General features: G+C 42.9%; 1 protein-coding gene across 1 annotated transcript; it reads right to left on the bottom strand.

Annotated features, from left to right (window-relative positions):
- Positions 1-5,416: 5,416 nt before the first annotated feature.
- Positions 5,417-23,339, bottom strand: mrpl1 (mitochondrial ribosomal protein L1). The gene is made up of 9 exons (XM_055918607.1): positions 23,232-23,339; positions 18,560-18,668; positions 16,409-16,676; positions 15,061-15,144; positions 14,311-14,382; positions 13,101-13,212; positions 11,635-11,732; positions 8,729-8,810; positions 5,417-5,595 (listed from the first exon to the last, which is right to left on the bottom strand). Exons 1-9 carry the CDS (start codon positions 23,257-23,259, stop codon positions 5,492-5,494), a joined length of 957 nt encoding a protein of 318 aa, XP_055774582.1. The 5' UTR covers positions 23,260-23,339; the 3' UTR covers positions 5,417-5,491.
- Between the last annotated feature and the right edge of the window lie 1,092 nt (positions 23,340-24,431).

Below are 24,431 nucleotides of genomic sequence, written 5' to 3'. Positions count from 1 at the left end.
GATTTAAAAAAAAAAAAAAATCCTTCATCAATCTACACACTGTCATATTAGTGTTGTTTAAATGGGGCAGCCTGTCACGACTTCTGCCGAAGTCATTGCCTCTCCTTGTTCGGGCGGTGTTCGGCGGTCGACGTCACCGGTCTTCTAGCCATCATTGATCCATTTTTCATTTTCCATTAGTTTTGTCTTGTCTTCCTACACACCTGGTTTCAATCCCATTCATTACCTGTTGTGTATTTAACCCTTTGTTTCCCCTCATGTCAGTGTTTGTATTCATGTCTGTATAGGTGTGCGACGGGTCCTCGTACCCACTTTTGTATTTTATGTACATTTAGTGTTTGGAGTATGTTTAGTGGACTGCTATTAAAGAGACTCCAATACACTCCATTTGACTCTCCTGCACCTGACTTCCCTGCCACCTATACACACGACTCTGACACTGCCATAGTAGTGTTGTATTAATGGGGTTGCCATAGTAGTGTTGTATTAATGGGGCTGCCAAATTAGTGTTGTTTTAATGGGGCTGCCATAGTAGTGTTGTTTTAATGGGGCTGCCATAGTAGTGTTGTTTTAATGGGGCTGCCATAGTAGTGTTGTTTTAATGGGGCTGTTATAGTAGTGTTGTTTTAATGGGGCTGCCATAGTAGTGTTGTTTTAATGGGGCTGCCATAGTAGTGTTGTTTTAATGGGGCTGCCATAGCAGTGTTGTTTTAATGGGGTTGCCATAGTAGTGTTGTTTTAATGGGGCTGCCATAGTAGTGTTGTATTAATGGGGTTGCCATAGTAGTGTTGTATTAATGGGGCTGCCAAATTAGTGTTGTTTTAATGGGGCTGCCATAGTAGTGTTGTTTTAATGGGGCTGCCATAGTAGTGTTGTTTTAATGGGGCTGCCATAGTAGTGTTGTTTTAATGGGGCTGTTATAGTAGTGTTGTTTTAATGGGGCTGCCATAGTAGTGTTGTTTTAATGGGGTTGCCATAGTAGTGTTGTTTTAATGGGGCTGTTATAGTAGTGTTGTTTTAATGGGGCTGCAATAGTAGTGTTGTTTTAATGGGGCTGCCATAGTAGTGTTGTTTTAATGGGGCTGCCATAGCAGTGTTGTTTTAATGAGGTTGCCATAGTAGTGTTGTTTTAATGGGGCTGTAATTGTAGTGTTGTTTTAATAAGGCTGCCATGGTAGTGTTGTTTTAATGGGGTTGCCATAGTAGTGTTGTTTTAATGGGGCTGTAATTGTAGTGTTGTTTTAATGAGGCTGCCATAGTAGTGTTGTTTTAATGGGGCTGCCATAGCAGTGTTGTTTTAATGGGGCTGCCATAGCAGTGTTGTTTTAATGGGGCTGCCATAGTAGTGTTGTTTTAATGGGGCTGTAATTGTAGTTTTGTTTTAATGAGGCTGCCATAGTAGCGTTGTTTTAATGGGGTTGCCATAGTAGTACAGCACCTCTGACTAAGACTACCTTAGTCCACTGGGCTAGGCTTTCCTTAAGATTTTTGAGAAGAAAAAAAAACTCTACAAATTGATTATGGCAGCCCCCTCTACAAATCTTTTTGGCTGTTATAATTTATTATAAAATATATTATTATTAAGCCTCACACATGCTTATAACAGGTAACAAAACATACCTGCAGACTGTCAGTAAAGTGTGATAGCCACAGGAGTCTGACCGGGTCGCCCTGTGGGAGAGGGCACCACATCTACAGCTAAGACTTATTGCCCTATGCTCCTGCAGAGACGTCTTACTGTGGTCCCACATTTCAATATCAGATGGCGGGGGTTATAATGCAATGTTTCCTAATTAATTTGACTGAACCGTGATAGAATACGCGTTTCAATGATAAGGTAAAAGCCTAGGGTTATTATATTTGGGTTATAGTAAAGCAAGTTTATTTAGGAATGAGGGTGTGAGTGACTCCCTGTGGCGAATTTGATCAATTCAATCTGAATTGGACAGATTGCAGATTAGGACGTGATTATAATGTCTGAGCAGTAATACCAGTCATTCAGATGCGGATTCTGAAATGGGACATTTCTTCCCACAGGGAAAAGATAGCAAAGGGAGCCAACTGGTTTAGATGTGATTATCAGACTGAGTAATAACAGATATAGGCAATTCTTTAACTTAATAATGCCTTGAGTTTATTTCTGTTTTAGAATGTCAATACTAATTTGCCCAACCAGATAGAATGTTTGATGCAGAAATTAAATTATAAATTATAAAGAATAGACTCATAGCCTATAACCTTTTTTTGTAGGCATACTAGATATGTTATTTCCATAATCAATTAATATATTGTTAATTCACTTGATTTATTAAGAGCCAAAATACCCACCTTCTATTCCTGGAGTGTCGGTGAGAATTCCAGCCAAAGCGGCTACGAAGATCCATCCTAAACCCATGTTCACCGCATACATACAAGACATTCAATCCAACGGTGCTGAATGCAGTATCTTTCTAGTTCAAATCACACCGATTCTCAAATATAATTATTGGTTCCCCGGAAGTTCCAGATAAACAATAACACCGGGAAAAGTAGGCAGTGTGTGTTTGACCGGGCTAGAGAATAGTTCGCATGTTGAGCTACGCGTAAAGACAGCAGGTAGGACAAACGGGAACCCTCTCTCCCTCTCTGAAAAACGGTGCGGGTCTGGACTCTGGAGAAAAGGGAATGCAGACGCAACTGTTCGCGGTCGGCGAAACTTCAAGACAAAAAAAAGCAGGTGTCACCGACCGTAGATTTAAAAGCGGTACACCATGACGACGGGCGAAAATCCCTCTGGAAATCATATAATTGTCCAGTGACCTCCGCTGCGCAAGAAGCGGGCCGACGCTATAAAGTTAGTTGCTATACAGCCTCTCCTCTCTCCAAACTGACTCACTCCACCGGGAGGATTAAACGCAGTAGGCATAGAAATGTATGATGTGCCGTCTGCTCCGTGAATACAAGATAGAGCAATGCATATACCCCCATTTAAAAAGGACAGCTAGTTTACATCTCTCATTCCGATAACGTCATGCTTGAACGGGCCCAATATGATAGGCTACTACCATAATGTTATTATGAGTTAAAATCTAATTTTATTGGTCCCATACACATGGTTAGCAGATGTTAATGCGAGTGTAGCGAAATGCTTGTGCTTCTAGTTCCAACAATGCAGTAATAACCAACGAGTAATCTAACAATTTCACAACAACTACCTTATACACACAAGTGTAAAGGGATGAATAAGAATATGTACATAAAAAATATATGGAGAAGTGATGGCCGAACGGCATGGGCAAGATGCAGTAGATGGTATAGAGTACAGTATATATACATATGAGATGACTAATGTAGGGTATGTAAACATTGTTTAAAGTTGCTAGTGATACATTTATTACATCCATTTTTTCATTATTTAAGTGGCTAAAGATTTGAGTCAGTATGTTGAGTTCTATTAGGGGCAATGGTGCAAGACGACATCAACAATCCTTTGGGAATAGCTGTATTGTAGCTATTGTATTATAGTCTTTATACATTAGGCATAAATAACATTGGCTACTGGATTAAATGACCACTGTGGTCAATCGACGTCAAATCAGAGCCGCTCTAAAGACAGGGGGGTCACGTGAGAGCAACCTAATATTCAATCAACGGCAAAACGCTTTTTTTTGTCCCCAGCCATTTGAAAGCAAGAAAATAAATCCAAATGACTCGTGGACTTTTCCATGTGAAAACAACAGTTGCCACCTCTGCCCCGTGTATGCTTAGATCCTCAGCGTTCTCTCCAAGTGAAGTTATGTGCATCGCTGCGGGAAGTAGGGGGAACTGAAAAATCAGAATAATTTTTTTTATTAAATATGATTATTTTCACAAACAGCAATGCACTAGTTCTGTATTAGAGGACCGATATAGATGTCTGTAGCACCCCCAAACATCTTCCCCGTGGCTATGGCTATGTGCAATGGAAAATGCTATTAAAAGAAGCCATTTAGATTGGGATTGGCCTTCTATCCAAATACATCACCCTAGAAGTGATCTGAACTACTGTTTATCCAAAAGCCAATCATTGTGAATCCACGTGTTTATTCACTCATTCACATTCATGGACTGACTACATCCAGGCAGCTGATATTTAAGTGAGGCGCAGACTTGGGCAGACCATAATAATAGCTGTCCTCTTAATACATATTGATACTGCCATCTGGTGTTGTAAAAGAGGAACTATATTCAGTCAGTGTATCATTGAATCATTCCCTGACCTTTACAATATTCTATTAATAGCAATTACATTTATAATGTTAGTTATTGAGCAGACGCTCTTATCCAGTAGTCTCCTTCTGGCCATCTTTTACTCACAAGATCACATTCTATACCAGGCAACATTATCCAGTAGTCTCCTTCGGCCATCTTTTACTCACAAGATCACATTCTATACAAGGCAACATTATCCAGTAGTCTCCTTCTGGCCATCCTTTACTCACAAGATCACATTCTATACCAGGCAACATTATCCAGTAGTCTCCTTCGGCAATCCTTTACTCACAAGATCACATTCTATACCAGGGAACAGTATCCAGTAGTCTCCTTCGGCCATCCTTTACTCACAAGAACACATTCTATACCAGGGAACATTATCCAGTAGTCTCCTTCGGCCATCCTTTACTCACAAGATCACATTCTATACCAGGGAACAGTATCCAGTAGTCTCCTTCGGCCATCTTTTACTCACAAGATCACATTCTATACCAGGGAACAGTATCCAGTAGTCTCCTTCGGCCATCTTTTACTCACAAGATCACATTCTATACCAGGGAACATTATCCAGTAGTCTCCTTCGGCCATCCTTTACTCACAAGATCACATTCTATACCAGGGAACAGTATCCAGTAGTCTCCTTCGGCCATCCTTTACTCACAAGATCACATTCTATACCAGGCAACATTATCCAGTAGTCTCCTTCTGGCCATCCTTTACTCACAAGATCACATTCTATACCAGGCAACATTATCCAGTAGTCTCCTTCTGGCCATCCTTTACTCACAAGATCACATTCTATACCAGGCAACATTATCCAGTAGTCTCCTTCTGGCCATCCTTTACTCACAAGATCACATTCTATACCAGGCAACATTATCCAGTAGTCTCCTTCGGCCATCTTTTACTCACAAGATCACATTCTATACCAGGGAACATTATCCAGTAGTCTCCTTCGGCCATCCTTTACTCACAAGATCACATTCTATACCAGGGAACATTATCCAGTAGTCTCCTTCGGCCATCCTTTACTCACAAGATCACATTCTATACCAGGGAACATTATCCAGTAGTCTCTTTCTGCCATCCTTTACTCACAAGAACACATTCTATACCAGGGAACATTATCCAGAGTGATTTAAAGTCAATTCTAAATATGAAAATGTCCACAAGACAGTCAAGTAAACCATAATAATCATCATACTTTATTCAATACAGTATACACAGTCAGTAATACATAAAATCACAAGGAACACTTCAAGCATCCTTATTCGTTGGGGTTTTCTGTACGAGTTCTTCACTCTTAAAGAGCAAGGCTTCACTCGCTTGACTACTGACGATCGCTCGCTCTATGAAATGTCCTGCGGAGGCAAAGGGAAGAGAGAAGGGGTGTCAGATACAGCTTGGCACAGTGCTTAGGTCTAGTCTATTGGTAGTGCTGCCGTCCCTGATCTACATACACCCCGGAACAGAGGGGGATCCATCCCCTTCCTGTCCCTCGAAACAGTCTTAAAAATGTTCCTTCATTTCATAATAATAAAAATACTAAGTAAGGAATTCCATGTAGATGTACCTATAGACAGCTGTACTAGTCTTCTGGGTTCTAAGTAGGGAATTACATCATGGATATATCAGTGGAGACCACCTCTTCCAGGGTAATAGGAGACACCATATTACATTGTTTAAGGGATATATCAGTGGAGACCACCTCTTCCTGGTCAATAGGAGACACCATATTACATTGTTTAAGGGGTATATCAGTGGAGACCACCGCTTCCAGGGTAATAGGAGACACCATATTTGTCTATATACTCAGCCAGGGAAAGGAAGAATCATGTCTAAACCAATTTAGGATGGTTAATTTTATAACTCGAGATTAAGCTGAATTTATCTATGATTTTCAATGCGTTTGAGAGCAATTGAGATACAGCAAAATATTGTCTATGTATAACGAGATCAGCAGATTTTAGGGAAATTGGTGTTTCCTTCGATTGACGAATTGCATGGGGAAGAGGTTCAATGGACAATAAAAATAGCAAAGGACATATTGGATCGCCTTGTCTGCTGCTTCTAGTGATGCTGAACAGAGCAGATATTGCTTGTTAGAACTACGGCTGATGGATTCGCATACAGTATTTTAAACATATGAATGAAATGTGAGCCAATTCCCATATGTTCAGACCAGAGATATGACCATTCTAGTTGATCAAAATCTTTTTCTACATCAAGAGATAAAGCAGCCCTAAGAGTTGTTGTTTCTGATGAAGCATTTAAGATATGTAATAGTGGACTGAGGTTTTCAGAAGATAAAACGTTTTTTAACAAAACCCGCTTTGGTCCATGTGATCGAGAGATGGGACGACAACATTTTGGAAAACAGTTGTATATTTTTTGTTAATCAAAAATAGGGGAAGAATCATGTCTAAACCACTTGGTGAGAACAAGGTGGCATCCTTACCTTTCTCTTACAAAAGCAGAATTAGTGCTGTATTCACATCTCTCCTAAATGAACCTTTGTGAACGGCTGTGTTAAATAATTTCGAGCAATAGTGGAACTAATTGAGTCCAAAATTTGAGAGATTGTCACGCCCTGATAGTTCTAGAACACCTCCATATGGTCTATAATAGTTCTAGAACACCTCCATATGGTTTATAATAGTTCTAGAACACCTCCATATGGTCTATGATAGTTCTAGAACACCTCCATATGGTCTAAAATAGTTCTAGAACACCTCCATATGGTCTATAACAGTTCTAGAACACCTCCATATGGTCTATAATAGTTCTAGAACACCTCCATATGGTCTATAACAGTTCTAGAACACCTCCATATGGTCTAAAATAGTTCTAGAACACCTCCATATGGTCTATAACAGTTCTAGAACACCTCCATGTGGTCTATAATAGTTCTAGAACACCTACCTACCAACATTTTAAATAGACCTCAGAATACAGTCAAATCCAGATAATTTGCCTTTATTCAATGTCCTTTTGAGATAATTGAGAGATTTTGTCTCCAAGCGAGCTGTCTTCCACCGCTGAGAGAAGATGAGTTCTTCATCATTGTAGAAAGGACTTAGTCTGGCTTGAATTTACAATCAGAGGTGTAAAGTTCTTTATAGAAGCGGGAGAATCTTTGATTCTGAGAACTGTGTTGAAGTTGAATGTATTCGCTGCCTAAATATGTCCCAGAGAACCCTGAAGCTGTAATTGTCAGGGGGGGGGGGGGGGCAGCGTCTACACAGCTGTCATTCTGTCAGGGGGGGGGGGCAGCGTCTACACAGCTGTCATTCTGTCAGGGGGGGGGGGCAGCGTCTACACAGCTGTCATTCTGTCAGGGGGGGTGGGGGGACAGAGCGCCTACACAGCTGTCATTCTGTCAGGGGGGGGGGGCAGCGTCTACACAGCTGCCATTCTGTCAGGGGGGGACAGAGCGCCTACACAGCTGTCATTCTGTCAGGGGGGGGGGGCAGCGTCTACACAGCTGTCATTCTGTCAGGGGGGGGGGCAGCGTCTACACAGCTGTCATTCTGTCAGGGGGGTGGGGCAGCGTCTACACAGCTGTCATTCTGTCAGGGGGGGGGGGGGCAGCGTCTACACAGCTGTCATTCTGTCGGGGGGGGGGGGGCAGCGTCTACACAGCTGTCATTCTGTCATGGGGGGACAGAGCGCCTACACAGCTGTCATTCTGTCAGGGGGGGGGGGGGGCAGCGTCTACACAGCTGTCATTCTGTCAGGGGGGGACAGAGCGCCTACACAGCTGTCATTCTGTCAGGGGGGGGGGCAGCGTCTACACAGCTGTCATTCTGTCAGGGGGGGGGGGCAGCGTCTACACAGCTGTCATTCTGTCAGGGGGGGGGGGCAGCGTCTACACAGCTGTCATTCTGTCAGGGGGGGACAGAGCGCCTACACAGCTGTCATTCTGTCAGGGGGGACAGTGTCTTTACAGCTGTGCATTGTTGTACTCACATGTCTGAGGCAACTATAGAATTCAATAAATAATAATTTATAGGATCTCTGTGGAGGCAATTCTATATTTTAAATGTGTCCAATAAAATACAATCATCATCATCATCATCATCGTGGTACGTACCAAAGATACCCAGCCGATGGGAACACACTGTGTGGGTGGTACCCAAGTTTGTATTGTTGTAGCCAACCCCTATTTTACGCTACTGCTACTCTCTGTTCATCATATATGCAGTCACTTTAACCATATCTACATGTACATACTACCTCAATCACCCTGACTAACCGGTGTCTGTATGTAGCCTCGCTACTTTTATAGCCTCACTACAGTTTTTCACTGTCTTTTTACTGTTATTTTTATTTCTTTACTTATCCATTGTTCACCTAATACCTTTGTTGCACTATTGGTTAGAGCCTGTAAGTAAGCATTTCACTGTAACCCGTTGTATTCGGCGCACGTGACAAATAAACTTTGATTTGATGTTTGTCAAATCAAATGAATTCCTCATCATGGTAGGTACATACCGAAGCTAGCCGCCCGGTGGGAGCAGACATCCTCGACGACAGTCTGTATGTTGGCTATAAGCTGTTCCTTGGGCATGTCCAGCTGTGGGGAGGGAAACAAATGTTGAGCAGTTATTTTTTCTGTTAAAAAGTAGACTCAGCGAAAAGACGTTGCCACGAGTAGCATCGTATCCATTGCTATTAGCGAGATAATGTGATTAGTACTGAATACAAGGTAAACCATTGGATTCTTTACACAACACACGTAAAAAGACAGGGATGGACTGGCTCTGACTGCATGTGTGGAGTAGATCCAGGAGCCACTGCGGCCCCTAACGACTTCAGATTTTTTTTATGGCCCCTTAACCCGATCAAAGTTAGCCAACCCTGCACGAAAACACTGACGTTCCTCTACCACTTCAAGCTTTAAAAACAAAACAACCATATTACTCAAAAGCAAGCTTTGCTTTTATACTGACAAGAGCATCAGGCTGTTTTCTAGTAATGTGGTGCCTGCCTTTATTTCCTTAAACCTTTATTTTATAAATACGTCATTGAGATGTATTTTAAAATGTTATAATAAACTATTTTTTTTTGTCAACATAACAGGTGGTGGTGTGTTGGACACAGTCAGTCATTATTATAAGGTCTAGAGAGCCTGTCTTCATTCCTGTAACCGCTAGCTTACCTATATAACACTGACATATGCTCAGAAGCACTTCATTTGCAAACATGGTCCTGTTGTATTAATTGCTGTGCTGATCAATAGGCAGTTCATTACCTCTGTCAGAGGAATATGGAGCTTCAAGTTGTTTGTATTTGTATTTATTTTCGCAAATAAAAGATGGTGACGGCACAATAATACACATTTACAACAGGCCTATATATATATATATCTAAAAATACATACAGCCTACTGAAAGATAGATACACACACACACACAGTACCAGTCAAAGTTTGGACACACCTACTCAATCCAGGGTTTTTAGCTATTTCTAAATTGTAGAATACTAGTGAAGACATCAAAACTATGAAATAACACATATGGAATCTTGTAGTAAAAAAAAAAAAAAAAAGTGTGGCTACTTTGAAGAATATAAAAGTATATTTTGATTTGTTTTAGACTTTTTTTTGGTTACTACATGATTCCATGTGTTATTATTCTACAAGGCAGAAAATAGTAAAAATAAAGAAAAACCCTTGAATGAGTAGGTGTGTCCAAACTTTTGACTGGTACTGTAAATATATACATATACACAATGTTAATAGCAAGAAGCCGTAAAGTCCACTATCGCTCTGAAGAGTATTATTGTGTGAGTACTTCCTCTAAGAGTATGAATTAGGCTGTTTGAGAAGGTTTGAATCCTAAGAAACCTGCCGTCACAGTCTGAATTACAATAGACCAACATAGCTACTGTAATAGGTCAACGCTGTGTACTGGGAAACCTTGGTAGAGCATGGGTGGAATAGGCATTGTGGCGCTCATGTGAATTTTCTTTCTTTTTCGCCTTCAGACCAATGCCTGTTCTCACTTAAAGCGTAGTTTTTGGTTTGTAATTTAGACTTTTAGGACAGCCAATAGCTACTTTCCTTACTGAGGAGTTGTCAACACTGCTCCCAACGCCTTCAGACTTACCGTTGCTACTCTAGTGAGGACAGCGTTCCTTCAGACTTACCGTTGCTACTCTAGTGATGACAGCGTTCCTTCAGACTTACCGTTCCTACTCTAGTGATGACAGCGTTCCTTCAGACTTAACGTTGCTACGCTAGTGAGGACAGCATTCCTTCAGACTTACCGTCGCTACTCCAGTGATGACAGCGTTCCTTCAGACTTACCGTTGCTACTCTAGTGAGGACAGCGTTCCTTCAGACTTACCGTTCCTACTCTAGTGATGACAGCGTTCCTTCAGACTTACCGTTCCTACTCTAGTGATGACAGCGTTCCTTCAGACTTACCGTCGCTACTCTAGTGAGGACAGCGTTCCTTCAGACTTACCGTTGCTACTCTAGTGAGGACAGCGTTCCTTCAGACTTACCGTTGCTACTCTAGTGATGACAGCGTTCCTTCAGACTTACCGTTCCTACTCTAGTGATGACAGCGTTCCTTCAGACTTACCGTTCCTACTCTAGTGATGACAGCGTTCCTTCAGACTTACCGTTCCTACTCTAGTGATGACAGCGTTCCTTCAGACTTAACGTTGCTACTCTAGTGAGGACAGCGTTCCTTCAGACTTACCGTCGCTACTCTAGTGAGGACAGCGTTCCTTCAGACTTACCGTTCCTACTCTAGTGATGACTTACCGTTCCTACTCTAGTGAGGACAGCGTTCCTTCAGACTTACCGTTCCTACTCTAGTGATGACAGCGTTCCTTCAGACTTACCGTTCCTACTCTAGTGAGGACTTACCGTTCCTACTCTAGTGAGGACAGCGTTCCTTCAGACTTACCGTTCCTACTCTAGTGATGACAGCGTTCCTTCAGACTTACCGTTGCTACTCTAGTGAGGACAGCGTTCCTTCAGACTTACCGTTGCTACTCTAGTGAGGACAGCGTTCCTTCAGACTTACCGTTCCTACTCTAGTGATGACAGCGTTCCTTCAGACTTACCGTTGCTACTCTAGTGAGGACAGCGTTCCTTCAGACTTACCGTTGCTACTCTAGTGAGGACAGCGTTCCTTCAGACTTACCGTTCCTACTCTAGTGAGGACAGCGTTCCTTCAGACTTAACGTTGTTACTCTAGTGAGGACAGCGTTCCTTCAGACTTACCGTTGCTACTCTAGTGAGGACAGCGTTCCTTCAGACTTACCGTTGCTACTCTAGTGAGGACAGCGTTCCTTCAGACTTACCGTTCCTACCCTAGTGAGGACAGCGTTCCTTCAGACTTACCGTTCCTACTCTAGTGATGACAGCGTTCCTTCAGACTTACCGTTCCTACTCTAGTGATGACAGCGTCCTTCTCCACTGTATACTCATGGCCAGTCTTGAACAACTCCAGCATCTTGGGAATGTTGACTCCAACCGACCCTGAAACGGTGAGAGAGAGAGACAGAGACAAAGAGACAGACAGAAACAGAGAGAGACAGACAGAAGCAGAGAGAGAAAGAGAGACAGACAGAAACAGAGAGAGAAAGAGAGACAGACAGAAACAGAGAGAGAAAGAGAGACAGACAGAAGCAGAGAGAGAAAGAGAGACAGACAGAAACAGAGAGAGAAAGAGAGACAGACAGAAACAGAGAGAGAAAGAGAGACAGACAGAAGCAGAGAGAGAAAGAGAGACAGACAGAAACAGAGAGAGAAAGAGAGACAGACAGAAACAGAGAGAGAAAGAGAGACAGACAGAAGCAGAGAGAGAAAGAGAGACAGACAGAAACAGAGAGAGAAAGAGAGACAGACAGAAACAGAGAGAGAAAGAGAGACAGACAGAAACAGAGAGAGAAAGAGAGACAGACAGAAGCAGAGAGAGAAAGAGAGACAGACAGAAACAGAGAGAGAAAGAGAGACAGACAGAAACAGAGAGAGAAAGAGAGACAGACAGAAACAGAGAGAGAAAGAGAGACAGACAGAAACAGAGAGAGAAAGAGAGACAGACAGAAGCAGAGAGAGAAAGAGAGACAGACAGAAACAGAGAGAGAAAGAGAGACAGACAGAAACAGAGAGAGAAAGAGAGACAGACAGAAGCAGAGAGAGAAAGAGAGACAGACAGAAACAGAGAGAGAAAGAGAGACAGACAGAAGAAGAGAGAGAAAGAGAGAAAGACAGAAACAGAGAGAGAAAGAGAGACAGACAGAAAGAGAGAGAGAAAGAGAGAGAAAGAAACAGAGAGAGACAGACAGAGACAGAAACAGAGAGACAGAGACAGAGTGAGAAACATGGTTGTCATGTACTCCTAACCTCTACCTCTGAGCCTGGTTCCTCAAGTAAAGCTGGGGGGGGGGGGGGGGGTAAACCGAAAATACCGACCACTTACCGCAGGCATTTTGTTGACAGCGTTCATTACGATAAGTAGCCTATTCTAGAGAAATGTGACGTTTCGATTGAAATCCATTTTTGCTACCATGATATTGAAGGAATGCTACACCCATCACACTAGCAGTGGTTCAAAGGACAAGACAACAACTGGGGTACAGATGAATGTGAGAAACTCACATTTACCATCGCATCAATTCAGGCAATTTGTTACAATATGGATTTTTGTTAATATTTCCCCGCTCTACATTTCTTTCTTCCAGGGAATTTCTTTGCCAATGTGCTTCTGATTGCTCTTTGGGGGGGTCTAAGGGCGGGTTACTGTAAAGGACTTTCGTAAAGAGGACTATATATGCAAATACAATTTGGTCGGTCGGTCGGTCGGTTGGCTGGCTGGTTGGTTGATTGATTGGTTACTGGACCTACCTCTCTTGTTCTTCGGGAACTTCTTGCGCAGTTTGTTCTTCAGAGGGAGCAGTTTGGAGATCATGTCTGGCACTGCTACGTAGAAATCTGCATCCACTTCATCGTCTAAGATCTACAATCATTAAGGACAACAGGTTGAGACATTAACTAAAACAAAATGTGTGTAGGGGGCGGGGGGGGGGGGCAGAGAGATAGAGACAGAGACAGAGAGAGAGACAGAGACAGAGAGAGAGACAGAGAGAGAGAGAGAGACAGAGAGAGAGAGAGAGAGAGACAGAGAGAGAGACAGAGACAGAGACAGAGAGAGAGACAGAGAAAGAGACAGAGAAAGAGACAGAGAAAGAGACAGAGAGACAGAGAGACAGAGAGACAGAGAGACAGAGAGACAGAGAGACAGAGAGACAGAGAGAGAGAGACAGAGAGAGAGACAGAGAGAGAGACAGAGAGAGAGACAGAGAGAGAGACAGAGAGAGAGACAGAGAGAGAGACAGAGAGAGAGACAGAGAGAGAGACAGAGAGAGAGACAGAGAGAGAGACAGAGAGAGAGACAGAGAGAGAGACAGAGAGAGAGACAGAGAGAGACAGAGAGAGAGACAGAGAGAGAGAGACAGAGAGAGAGAGACAGAGAGAGAGAGACAGAGAGAGAGAGACAGAGAGAGAGAGACAGAGAGAGAGAGACAGAGAGAGAGAGACAGAGAGAGAGAGACAGAGAGAGAGAGACAGAGAGAGAGAGACAGAGACAGAGACAGAGAGACAGAGACAGAGAGAGAGACAGAGACAGAGAGAGAGACAGAGAGAGAGACAGAGAGAGAGACAGAGAGAGAGACAGAGAGAGAGACAGAGAGAGAGACAGAGAGAGAGACAGAGAGAGAGAGAGAGAGAGAGAGACAGAGACAGAGAGAGAGACAGAGAGAGAGACAGAGAGAGACAGAGAGAGAGACAGAGAGAGACAGAGAGAGACAGAGAGAGAGACAGAGAGAGACAGAGAGAGAGACAGAGAGAGAGACAGAGAGAGAGACAGAGAGAGAGACAGAGAGAGAGACAGAGAGAGAGACAGAGAGAGAGACAGAGAGACAGAGAGAGAGACAGAAACAGAGAGAGAGAAACAGAGAGAGAGACAGAGAGAGAGACAGAGAGAGAGACAGAAAGAGAGACAGAAAGAGAGACAGAAAGAGAGACAGAGAGAGAGACAGAGACTTGTGAAACTCACTCTCTGCACAAGGTCGGCTCCTCCCACAAACGCAGCTCCGTTCTCCTGGGCTACTTTAACTTGATCAGGATTCTGTACAGAGACAGACAGACACAGTGTCATTCATTTACACAGTCATACCGTATGAGCACAATGCATGGGACCTATCCTGACATGGGGGGGGCCTATCCTGACATGGGGGGGGGGGGACCTATCCTGACACGGGGGGGGATCTATGAAGGTAACTTCCAATCACATGTCAAATCCCCGTTCATTCGTGATGTGCGCAGGATACAGCTGGAGGAAACGGTACCGTGAAATGCTTCCTTGGAATGCAACGGTGTTACGGAACGTGACATTAAGTACGTTTATTCTAACTATGAATTCACCCCCTTTGCAAAGTCTAATAAAATACATTGATATAATATATGTCATTTAGCAGGCGCTACAGTACAGTGAGACATACATGTTTAGTATGCGCAATGCGGGAATTGAACCTGCGACCCTTGACGTTGCTAGCGATACTTTCTTACCGAGACGTGCTAGTTGACATACAGATCGTGTATTTTCATACATCACTGCCAGCTCAACAAAATCATTTCAATAGAACGATTGATTCCAATATAAAAATGACTTAGGAGGAACTCGGCAATGTCCGTCAAGGAAGAGACATCAGATTTTATATTTAATTATATTTATAATTCCCATTTAGCTAGGATGAAGGGAGATGATCAAGTGTTCACAGTAGTTGATAGTAGTCATATAACAAACCTCTGTGAAAACGGCAACTTTGTTGACTTCCGTCTTGAACGGGTGTGGCAAATGAACCGTGCTGACAAAGGGATCCACTTTTTTCTGCAAGAGAAGATTCAAACCAAGCAGGTAAATACATCTTTGTGCTGCTGTGAACTCAAAGCCTACGTAAAAAAAAAAAACAATACGCACATAACAGATGAAGAAACGTGGATTTTACTAAACAATATTTACCTTCCATGACATGTGTTGTCATGGTGACCTAACGTGTACTTCCTAAACGGTACACCATCCAGTACATAGTGCACTACTTTTGAACAGAGTCTATAGGTCCCTGGTTAAAAGTAGTGCACTATATAGGGAATGGGGTGCCCTTTGAGACACAACCCAACCTCTTCTTTAAATCAACTATTAAAATCTTTCCTCCCTGTTACAATATTTTATCTTAGTTTCGAGTGCTCTGAATGTATTCTGCATTTCAACATCAGCGTTGCATAGTTATAGAGGCAATCTATGATTGTTCCACACATTTTTGGAAAAGTTGTGTATTTTATTTATTAATTTTTTACATATTTTGGACATTAGGATATGTGATCTTCAGTACATTACAGATAAAGGTAACCTAATTTAACAAATAACACTCAAATTATATTTGAAACCATTTATTTAACAAAATTCTACAGAAAAAATAAGTACAGCCCACTTCAATAGCTTGTGTTGCCCCCATTTGGCAGAAATCACTTCATGTAGGCGTTTCTTGTAAGTGTCCATCAGTCGACTGGGAGGAGTTGTTGTTCACTCTTGCAGGTACGGCCCTCTTCAAGTCCCCCTCAGCATTTCTACAGGATTAACACCTGGGCTTTGACTCCATAACCCTCCATTTCTACAGGATCAACACCTGGGCTTTGACTCCATAACCCTCCATTTCTACAGGATTAACACCTGGGCTTTGAATCCATAACCCTCCACTTCTACAAGTGGTGCTCTCTGAACGTTCAGACAGAAACTGTATTGGCCAAATTCTCTATTTCTATATGAATCTGGTTTCATCGTTCCCTGAAGGCATCCCCTCTGCCATAACCACAGCGAGACTACAGAGTGTAGTTATACAAATTCAGAAGATGAAACAAGTGAGAAAAATTCCTTGAAGATATTCAACACCCCTTGGTAGGACAATAAAAATGTACTTTTATTTTTGAAGCAAACTCCATCATTATCCTACCAAGGGGTGTTGAATATCTTCACATCTTCAATGTGATCTGTTCATGAACAGTTGCTTAAAAAGTGAGGTAGTGACAGCGTTTCTTTTTTTCTCCGAAGAGAAGAACTAAAATCTAAAAATCAGTGATCTTTTGTTCGTCCGTACCTTTTTCTCCAGCTTCATGTCCAACTTGAGGTTGATATAAACAGGCTGGTCCGGGGTTGTATAGTCCAGCGTCTGGAAACTCTTTAGCATGTCCACGGCCACCGCGGTCTCAAACACCGGCTTGGGGTAGAACCTGGTCACGTACACGTCATCCACCGGCGCCCACGCCGTCAGCCCATACGGTTTGTGACGACCCGTGTTGTCTATGGGCTTCTGCTCTTTCTTCTCCTCTTTCTCTTTCTCCTCTTTTTTGTCTTTTTTAAATGTCCTGTGGAGAGAAATATGTTTTATTAAATATGTTAATTTTGGTATATTGTGTACTGAATTATAATGTTTTATACATTATTCTGTTTGAATTGCAATGTACAGTCGTGGCCAAAAGTTTTGAGAATGACACCAATATACATTTTCACAGAGTCTGCTGCCTCAGTTTGTATAATGGCAATTTGCATATACTCCAGAATGTTATGAAGAGTGATCAGATGAATTGCAATTAATTGCAAAGTCCCTCTTTGCCATGCAAATGAACTGAATCCCCCACAAAAAACATTTCTACTGCATTTCAGCCTTGCCACAAAAGGACCAGCTGACATGTCAGTGATTCTCTCGTTAACAGAGGTGTGAGTGTTGACGAGGACAAGGCTGGAGATCACTCTGTCATGCTGATTGAGTTCGAATAACAGACTGTAAGCTTCAAAAGGAGGGCGGTGCTTGGAATCATTGTTCTTCCTCTGTCAACCATGGTTACCTTCAAGGAAACACGTGCCGTCATCATTGCTTTGCACAAAAAGGGCTTCACAGGCAAGGATATTACTGCCAGTAAGATTGCACCTAAATCAACCATTTATCGGATCATCAAGAACTTCAAGGAGAGCGGTTCAATTGTTGTGAAAAAGGCTTCAGGGCGCCCAAGAAAGTCCAGCAAGCGCCAGGAACGTCTCCTAAAGTTGATTCATCTGCGGGATCGGGGCACCACCAGTACAGAGCTTGCTCATGAATGGCGGCAGGCAGGTGTGAGTGCATCTGCACGCACAGTGAGGCGAAGACTTTTGGAGGATGGCCTGGTGTCAAGAAGGGCAGCAAAGAAGCCACTTCTCTCAAGGAAAAACATCAGGGACAGACTGATATTCTGCAAAAGGTACAGGGATTAGACTGCTGAGGACTGGGGTAAAGTCATTTTCTCTGATTAATCCCCTTTCTGATTGTTTGGGGCATCCGGAAAAAAGCCAGTCGGGAGAAGACAAGGTGAGTGCTACCATCAGTCCTGTGTCATGCCAACAGTAAAGCATCCTGAGACCATTCATGTGTGGGGATGCTTCTCAGCCAAGGAAGTGGGCTCACTCACAATTTTGTCTAAGAACACAGCCATGAATAAAGAATGGTACCAACACATCCTCCGAGAGCAACTTCTCCCAACCATCCAGGAACAGTTTGATGACAAACAATGCCTTTTCCAGCATAATGAAGCACCTTGCCATAAGGCAAAAGTGATAACTAAGTGGATCGGGGAACAAAACTTTGATATTTTGGGTCCATGGCCAGGAAACTCCCCAGACCTTAATCCCATTGAGAACTTGTGGTCAATCCTCAAGAGGCGGGTGGACAAACAAAAACCCATAAATTCTGACAAACTCCAAGCATTGATTATGCAAGAATGGGCTGCCATCAGTCAGGATGTGGCCCAGAAGTGAATTGACAGCATGCCAGGGCGGATTGCAGAGGTCTTGAAAAAGAAGGGTCAACACTGCAAATATTGACTCTTCGCATCAACTTCATGTAATTGTCAATAAAAGCCTTTGACACTTATGAAATGCTTGTAATTATACTTCAGTATTCCATAGTAACATCTGACAAAAATATCTAAAGACACTGAAACAGCAAACTTTGTGGAAATGAATATTTTGTGTCATTCTCAAACCTTTTGGCCACGACTGTATACAGGGCTCTCTTGTAAAAATAGATGTTTCATCTCAACGGAAATATGTTTGTGATTTTTTTGTCTGATGGGGAATAATAATGTCTAAGATAAATGCATGCCTACGTGCTCAATCAGCAAACAAACACATTTTATGTTCCATCTGTGAAATCTTTCCACTCTGAGAACATTCGATGTGTGTGTGTGTGTGTGTGTGTGTGCGTTAAATGACTTACTTCGCAGCAGCATATGTCCTAACAGGGAGATGTCTGGGTGCAACCGGAGAAACACTTGTATATGTTGTACCACCAGCCACCAGGAGATGTCTTTGGCATCCTGCTAAAACTAAGAGAAAACCAACCACATAGCAAGTCAGCTTGATTATTACTACTCAATTCCTTTTCCAATGGTGTAAAGTAACTAAGTTAAAATACTTTGAAGAACCACTTCAAGCTGAAATCCTTAATGGTGAATGAACCACATTCTTTTATGATATTACAACAAAGAAGTTAACGCAAACAAACAGTTTTATTTCTCCCTCAGACATCTAAGCATGCACGATATAAGAGCACAATATGCCCCCCCCCCCCCCCCCATGCTGCGGGCCCTTCCTTAGCTCGGCAACAAAAATAATCACAACGGTGGTGGGGCGGCCAGTGGCGCCATTTTTCACCTACTGTGGATTCCATCTTTATGTCGTATCTGTACTTCATCGTTTTGATTTGACAACTTTTACATCACTACATTCCTAAAGAAAATAATGTACTTTAAACTCCATACATTTTCCCTGACACACAAAAGTACTCGTTACATTTCAAATGCTTAGAAGGAGGACAAAAAAAGGGTCCGATTCACTCACTAAACAGAGAACATCCCTGGTCATCCCTACTGCCACTGATCTGGAGGATTCACTAAACACAAATATTTTGTTGTAAATGTTTAAGTATGCCCCTTGGCTAGCCGCAAATAAAAACAAGAAGAGTATAACATCCGGTTTGTTTAAAATAAGGAATTTGAAATTATTTATAATTTTGATACTTAAGTATATTTAAAACTAAATACTTTTATGACACTACAAGCTTGGCACGTCTGTATTTGGGGAGTTTCTCCCATTCTTCTCTGCAGATCCTCTCAAGCTCTGTCAGGATGGGTGGGGAGCGTCGCTGCACAGCTATTTTCAGGTCTCTCCAGAGATGTTCAAATCGGGTTCAAGTCCGGGCTCTGGCTGGGCCACTCAAGGACATTCAGAGACTTGTCCCGAAGCCACTCCTGCGTTGTCTTGGCTGTGTGCTCTCTCTGTACTTTGCTCCGTTCATCTTTCTCTCGATCCTGACTAGTCTCAGTCCCTGCCGCTGAAAAACATCCCCACAGCATGGTGCTGCCACCACCATTCTTCACCGTAGGGATGGTGCCAGGTTTCCTCCAGATGTGACGCTTGGCATTAAGGCCAAAGAGTTTAATCTTGGTTTCATCAGACCAGAGAATCTTGTTTGTCATGGTCTGAGAGTCCTTTAGGTGCCTTTTGGCAAACTCCAAGGGGGCTGTCATGTGCCTTTTACTGAGGAGTGGCTTCCATCAGGCCACTCTACTATAAAGGCCTGATTGGTGGAGTTCTGCAGAGATGGATGTCCTTTTGGAAGGTTTTCCCATCTCCACAGAAGATCTCTAGAGCTCTGTCATAGTGACCATCGGGTTCTTGTTCACCTCCCTGACCAAGGCCCTTCTTCCCCGATTGCTTCAAGGAAGAGTTTTGGTGGTTCCAAACTTATTCCATTAAGACTGATGGAGGCCACTGTGTTCTTGGGGACCTTCGATGTTGCAGAAATGTTTCGGTACCCTTTCCCAAATCACTCTACGGACAATTCCTTCGACCTCATGACTTGTTTTTTTCTCTGACGTGCACTGTCAACTGTGGGACCTTTCCAAGTCATGTCCAATTAATTGATTTTAACACAGCTGGAATACAAATCAAGTTATAGAAATATCTCAAGGATGACCAATGGAAACAGGATGCACCTGAGCTCAATTTCAAGTCTCATAGCAAAGGGTCTGAATACTTATGTAAATAAGGTATTTCTGTTGTTTTTTTTATAAATGTGCAACATTTTCTAAAAACCTGTTTTCACTTTGTCATTATTGGGTATAGTGTGTAGATTGATTACATAAAAATGTTTCCTCATCAATTTCAGAATAAGGATGTTAAGTAACAAAACGTGGAAAAGGTCAAAGGGTCTGAATACTTTTCCAACAGGACAAAGCCACACTGCCCCGAGCTGGAGATACCAGGTCAGTTACCTTCCCTGGTCAGCTGGAGATACCAGGTCAGTTACCTTCCCTAGTCAGCTGGAGATACCAGGTCAGTTACCTTCCCTAGTCAGCTGGAGATACCAGGTCAGTTACCTTCCCCAGTCAGCTGGAGATACCAGGTCAGTTACCTTCCCTGGTCAGCTGGAGATACCAGGTCAGTTACCTTCCCTAGTCAGCAGTCAGCTGGAGATATCAAGTCAGTTACCTTCCCTAGTCAGCTGGAGATACCAGGTCAGTTACCTTCCCTAGTCAGCTGAAGATACCAGGTCAGTTACCTTCCCCAGTCAGCTGGAGATACCAGGTCAGTTACCTTCCCTGGTCAGCTGGAGATACCAGGTCAGTTACCTTCCCTAGTCAGCTGGAGATACCAGGTCAGTTACCTTCCCTAGTCAGCTGGAGATACCAGGTCAGTTACCTTCCCTAGTCAGCTGGAGATACCAGGTCAGTTACCTTCCCCAGTCAGCTGGAGATACCAGGTCAGTTACCTTCCCTAGTCAGCTGGAGATACCAGGTCAGTTACCTTCCCTAGTCAGCAGTCAGCTGGAGATATCAAGTCAGTTACCTTCCCTAGTCAGCTGGAGATACCAGGTCAGTTACCTTCCCTAGTCAGCTGAAGATACCAGGTCAGTTACCTTCCCTAGTCAGCTGAAGATACCAGGTCAGTTACCTTCCCTAGTCAGCAGTCAGCTGGAGATATCAGGTCAGTTACCTTCCCTAGTCAGCTGGAGATATCAGGTCAGTTACCTTCCCTAGTCAGCTGGAGATACCAGGTCAGTTACCTTCCCTAGTCAGCTGGAGATACCAGGTCAGTTACCTTCCCTAGTCAGCTGGAGATACCAGGTCATTTACCTTCCCTAGTCAGCAGTCAGCTGGAGATATCAGGTCAGTTACCTTCCCTAGTCAGCTGGAGATATCAGGTCAGTTACCTTCCCTAGTCAGCTGGAGATACCAGGTCAGTTACCTTCCCTAGTCAGCTGGAGATACCAGGTCAGTTACCTTCCCTAGTCAGCTGGAGATACCAGGTCAGTTACCTTCCCTAGTCAGCTGGAGATACCAGGTCAGTTACCTTCCCTAGTCAGCTGAAGATACCAGGTCAGTTACCTTCCCTAGTCAGCTGAAGATACCAGGTCAGTTACCTTCCCTAGTCAGCAGTCAGCTGGAGATATCAGGTCAGTTACCTTCCCTAGTCAGCTGGAGATATCAGGTCAGTTACCTTCCCTAGTCAGCTGGAGATACCAGGTCAGTTACCTTCCCTAGTCAGCTGGAGATACCAGGTCAGTTACCTTCCCTAGTCAGCTGGAGATACCAGGTCAGTTACCTTCCCTAGTCAGCTGGAGATACCAGGTCAGTTACCTTCCCTAGTCAGCTGGAGATACCAGGTCAATTACCTTCCCTAGTCAGCTGGAGATAACAGGTCAGTTACCTTCCCCAATCAGTCAGTCAGCTGGAGATATCAGGTCAGTTAACTTCCCTAGTCAGTCAGTCAGCTGGAGATACCAGGTCAGTTACCTTCCCTGGTCAGTCAACCAGTCAGTCAGTTGGAGATATCAGGTCAGTTACCTTCCCCAGTCAGTCAGTCAGCTGGAGATACCAGGTCAGTTACCTTCCCTGGTCAGTCAACCAGTCAGTCAGCTGGAGATATCAGGTTAGTTACCTTCCCTGGTCAGTCAGTCAGTCAGCTGGAGATACCAGGTCAGTTACCTTCCCTGGTCAGTCAGTCAGCTGGAGATACCAGGTCAGTTACCTTCCCTGGTCAGTCAGTCAGCTGGAGATACCAGGTCAGTTACCTTCCTTGGTCAGTCAGTCAGATGGAGATACCAGGTCAGTTATCACCATCTTTATTTTTACTCAAGTATGAACATTTAGTGTTTTTTCCACCACTGGAGGTTTCAGCTGTCCAGTTAATTATTATTTTATTTTTTTATCTGGCAATTAGTTAAGAACAAATTCTTATTTACAATGACGACATACACTGGACAAACCAGGACTACGCTTGGCCAATTGTGCGCCGCCCTATGAGACTCCAAATCACGGCCGGTTATGATACAACCTGGATTGCTGATTGATTGTTTAACGTATAGACGCATTTCCCCCGACAATCTGTATAGTTTCACTAACTAGAAACATGAAATCAACATATCCAAAAGGTTTGCATAGTAACGTTAGGTGAAGAAAAAACGTACAGGAATCGTATTCAAAACAAGTTGTACTCGTAGATGCAAGTCAGACATTGATTGTGTCATCACGCCCACCAGCATAGACACTGTTGGGCAGGTCAGTTAACCAAACTACAAAATGAGTTAGCGCACAGTGGTTCATTTATGGACGCGATTTAAGCGTAAAAAATATATAACAACACAACTGGTTAGTTAGTCATATACTGTCGATAGTAGGTATAACATTAGAACTTGCTAAAATCTAACATCGCTAGTTAGCGCAATGCTTGCTAACGATAGCTAATTAGCTACTGGCCCGAGTTTGATGGAGTCGGCAGCTAAGAACTAAGCCGGTATTGTATTGGCAAGTTCTGATATATGTCGATATTTTATTGTAATAGTTGAATTGCATGACAACAGACATAAAACAGTTTGTGGAACTGACCTTTTACAATCCTCGTGCAGGTTGCCATATTTGGTTTATACAGGTGTCCTTCATTCAATTCGTCTCGTTTAGAAACGACGGAAGGTAACTTTGGTTCCGATGGGCACATATATGGCCCGTGCAATATGGAATCTTTGGGACGTCCATACCCCCCATTGAAGTTGGAATTCAAAATGGTTCAATTTACTTTACTTTAGACACTAACCGAACAACACGTTCAGCTGTGTGTTCAAGTTGTCAGAACTGCTGATGTGCATTTGTAACTGCGGTTACAAAGTCATAAGGTGTCATGTTGAATGGGTTTGACAGCTCACAGCTGGAAACTAAACTTCTCTTGCAAAGCAGGCCCGATGCAGTTGCATAGCTGTTGCTACGTTTGACATTTAGCTATACCCACTACTGTCAGCTAACAAATCAACAACAAGCAATTGTCACTACGTTTACAATCAACGATAGCTACCATTGCAAATGGCTAGATAACTTTATTGAAATGTACAGTAGCTAGCTAGGTTGGTTGGTTGGTAAAGCATTTACAATAGTGTTTTAAGTTAGTTATCAGACATAAATAAACCGTGTCTGCAGTTGTCAATATACTTCGAAAATATATTATCGGATGACAACCAGTGTTTTTTTCTAAACATGGGGTCTGCAACCACTCAGCAACCTAGCAACAAGCCCTATTAAAGCTTTATTGATACTGTGGTGCTGGTGCCACTATCACCGCAACAGGACATGTGACCGTCTTGTGTTTAAACAGAAAAACAGCTTATGTAACTACTAAGCGCGATCCAAACTTCTTCTAGCCACCCATGAGTGAGGAACCTACATGCCAAGTATCAAATCAAATTGTATGTGTCACGTACACATGGTTAGCAGATGTTAATGCGCTTGTGCTTCTAGTTCCGACAATGCAGTAATAACCAACGAGTAATCTAACCTAACAATTCCACAACTACTACCTTATACACACAAGTGTAAAGGGATAAAGAATATGTACATAAAGATATATGAATGAGTGATGGTACAGAACAGCATAGGCAAGATGCAGTAGATGGTATAGAGTACAGTATATACATATGAGATGAGTAATGTAGGGTATGTAAACATAAAGAGGCATAGTTTAAAGTGGCTAGTGATACATGTATTACATAAAGATGGCAAGATGCAGTAGATGATATACAGTACAGTATATACATATAC

The sequence above is a fragment of the Salvelinus fontinalis genome, chromosome 4 (genome assembly GCF_029448725.1).
Source record: "Salvelinus fontinalis isolate EN_2023a chromosome 4, ASM2944872v1, whole genome shotgun sequence".
Classification (NCBI taxonomy): Eukaryota; Metazoa; Chordata; class Actinopteri; order Salmoniformes; family Salmonidae; genus Salvelinus; species Salvelinus fontinalis.
The sequence above is the reverse complement of the archived record's forward strand: the minus strand, read 5'-3'. Positions and strand labels throughout refer to the sequence as shown.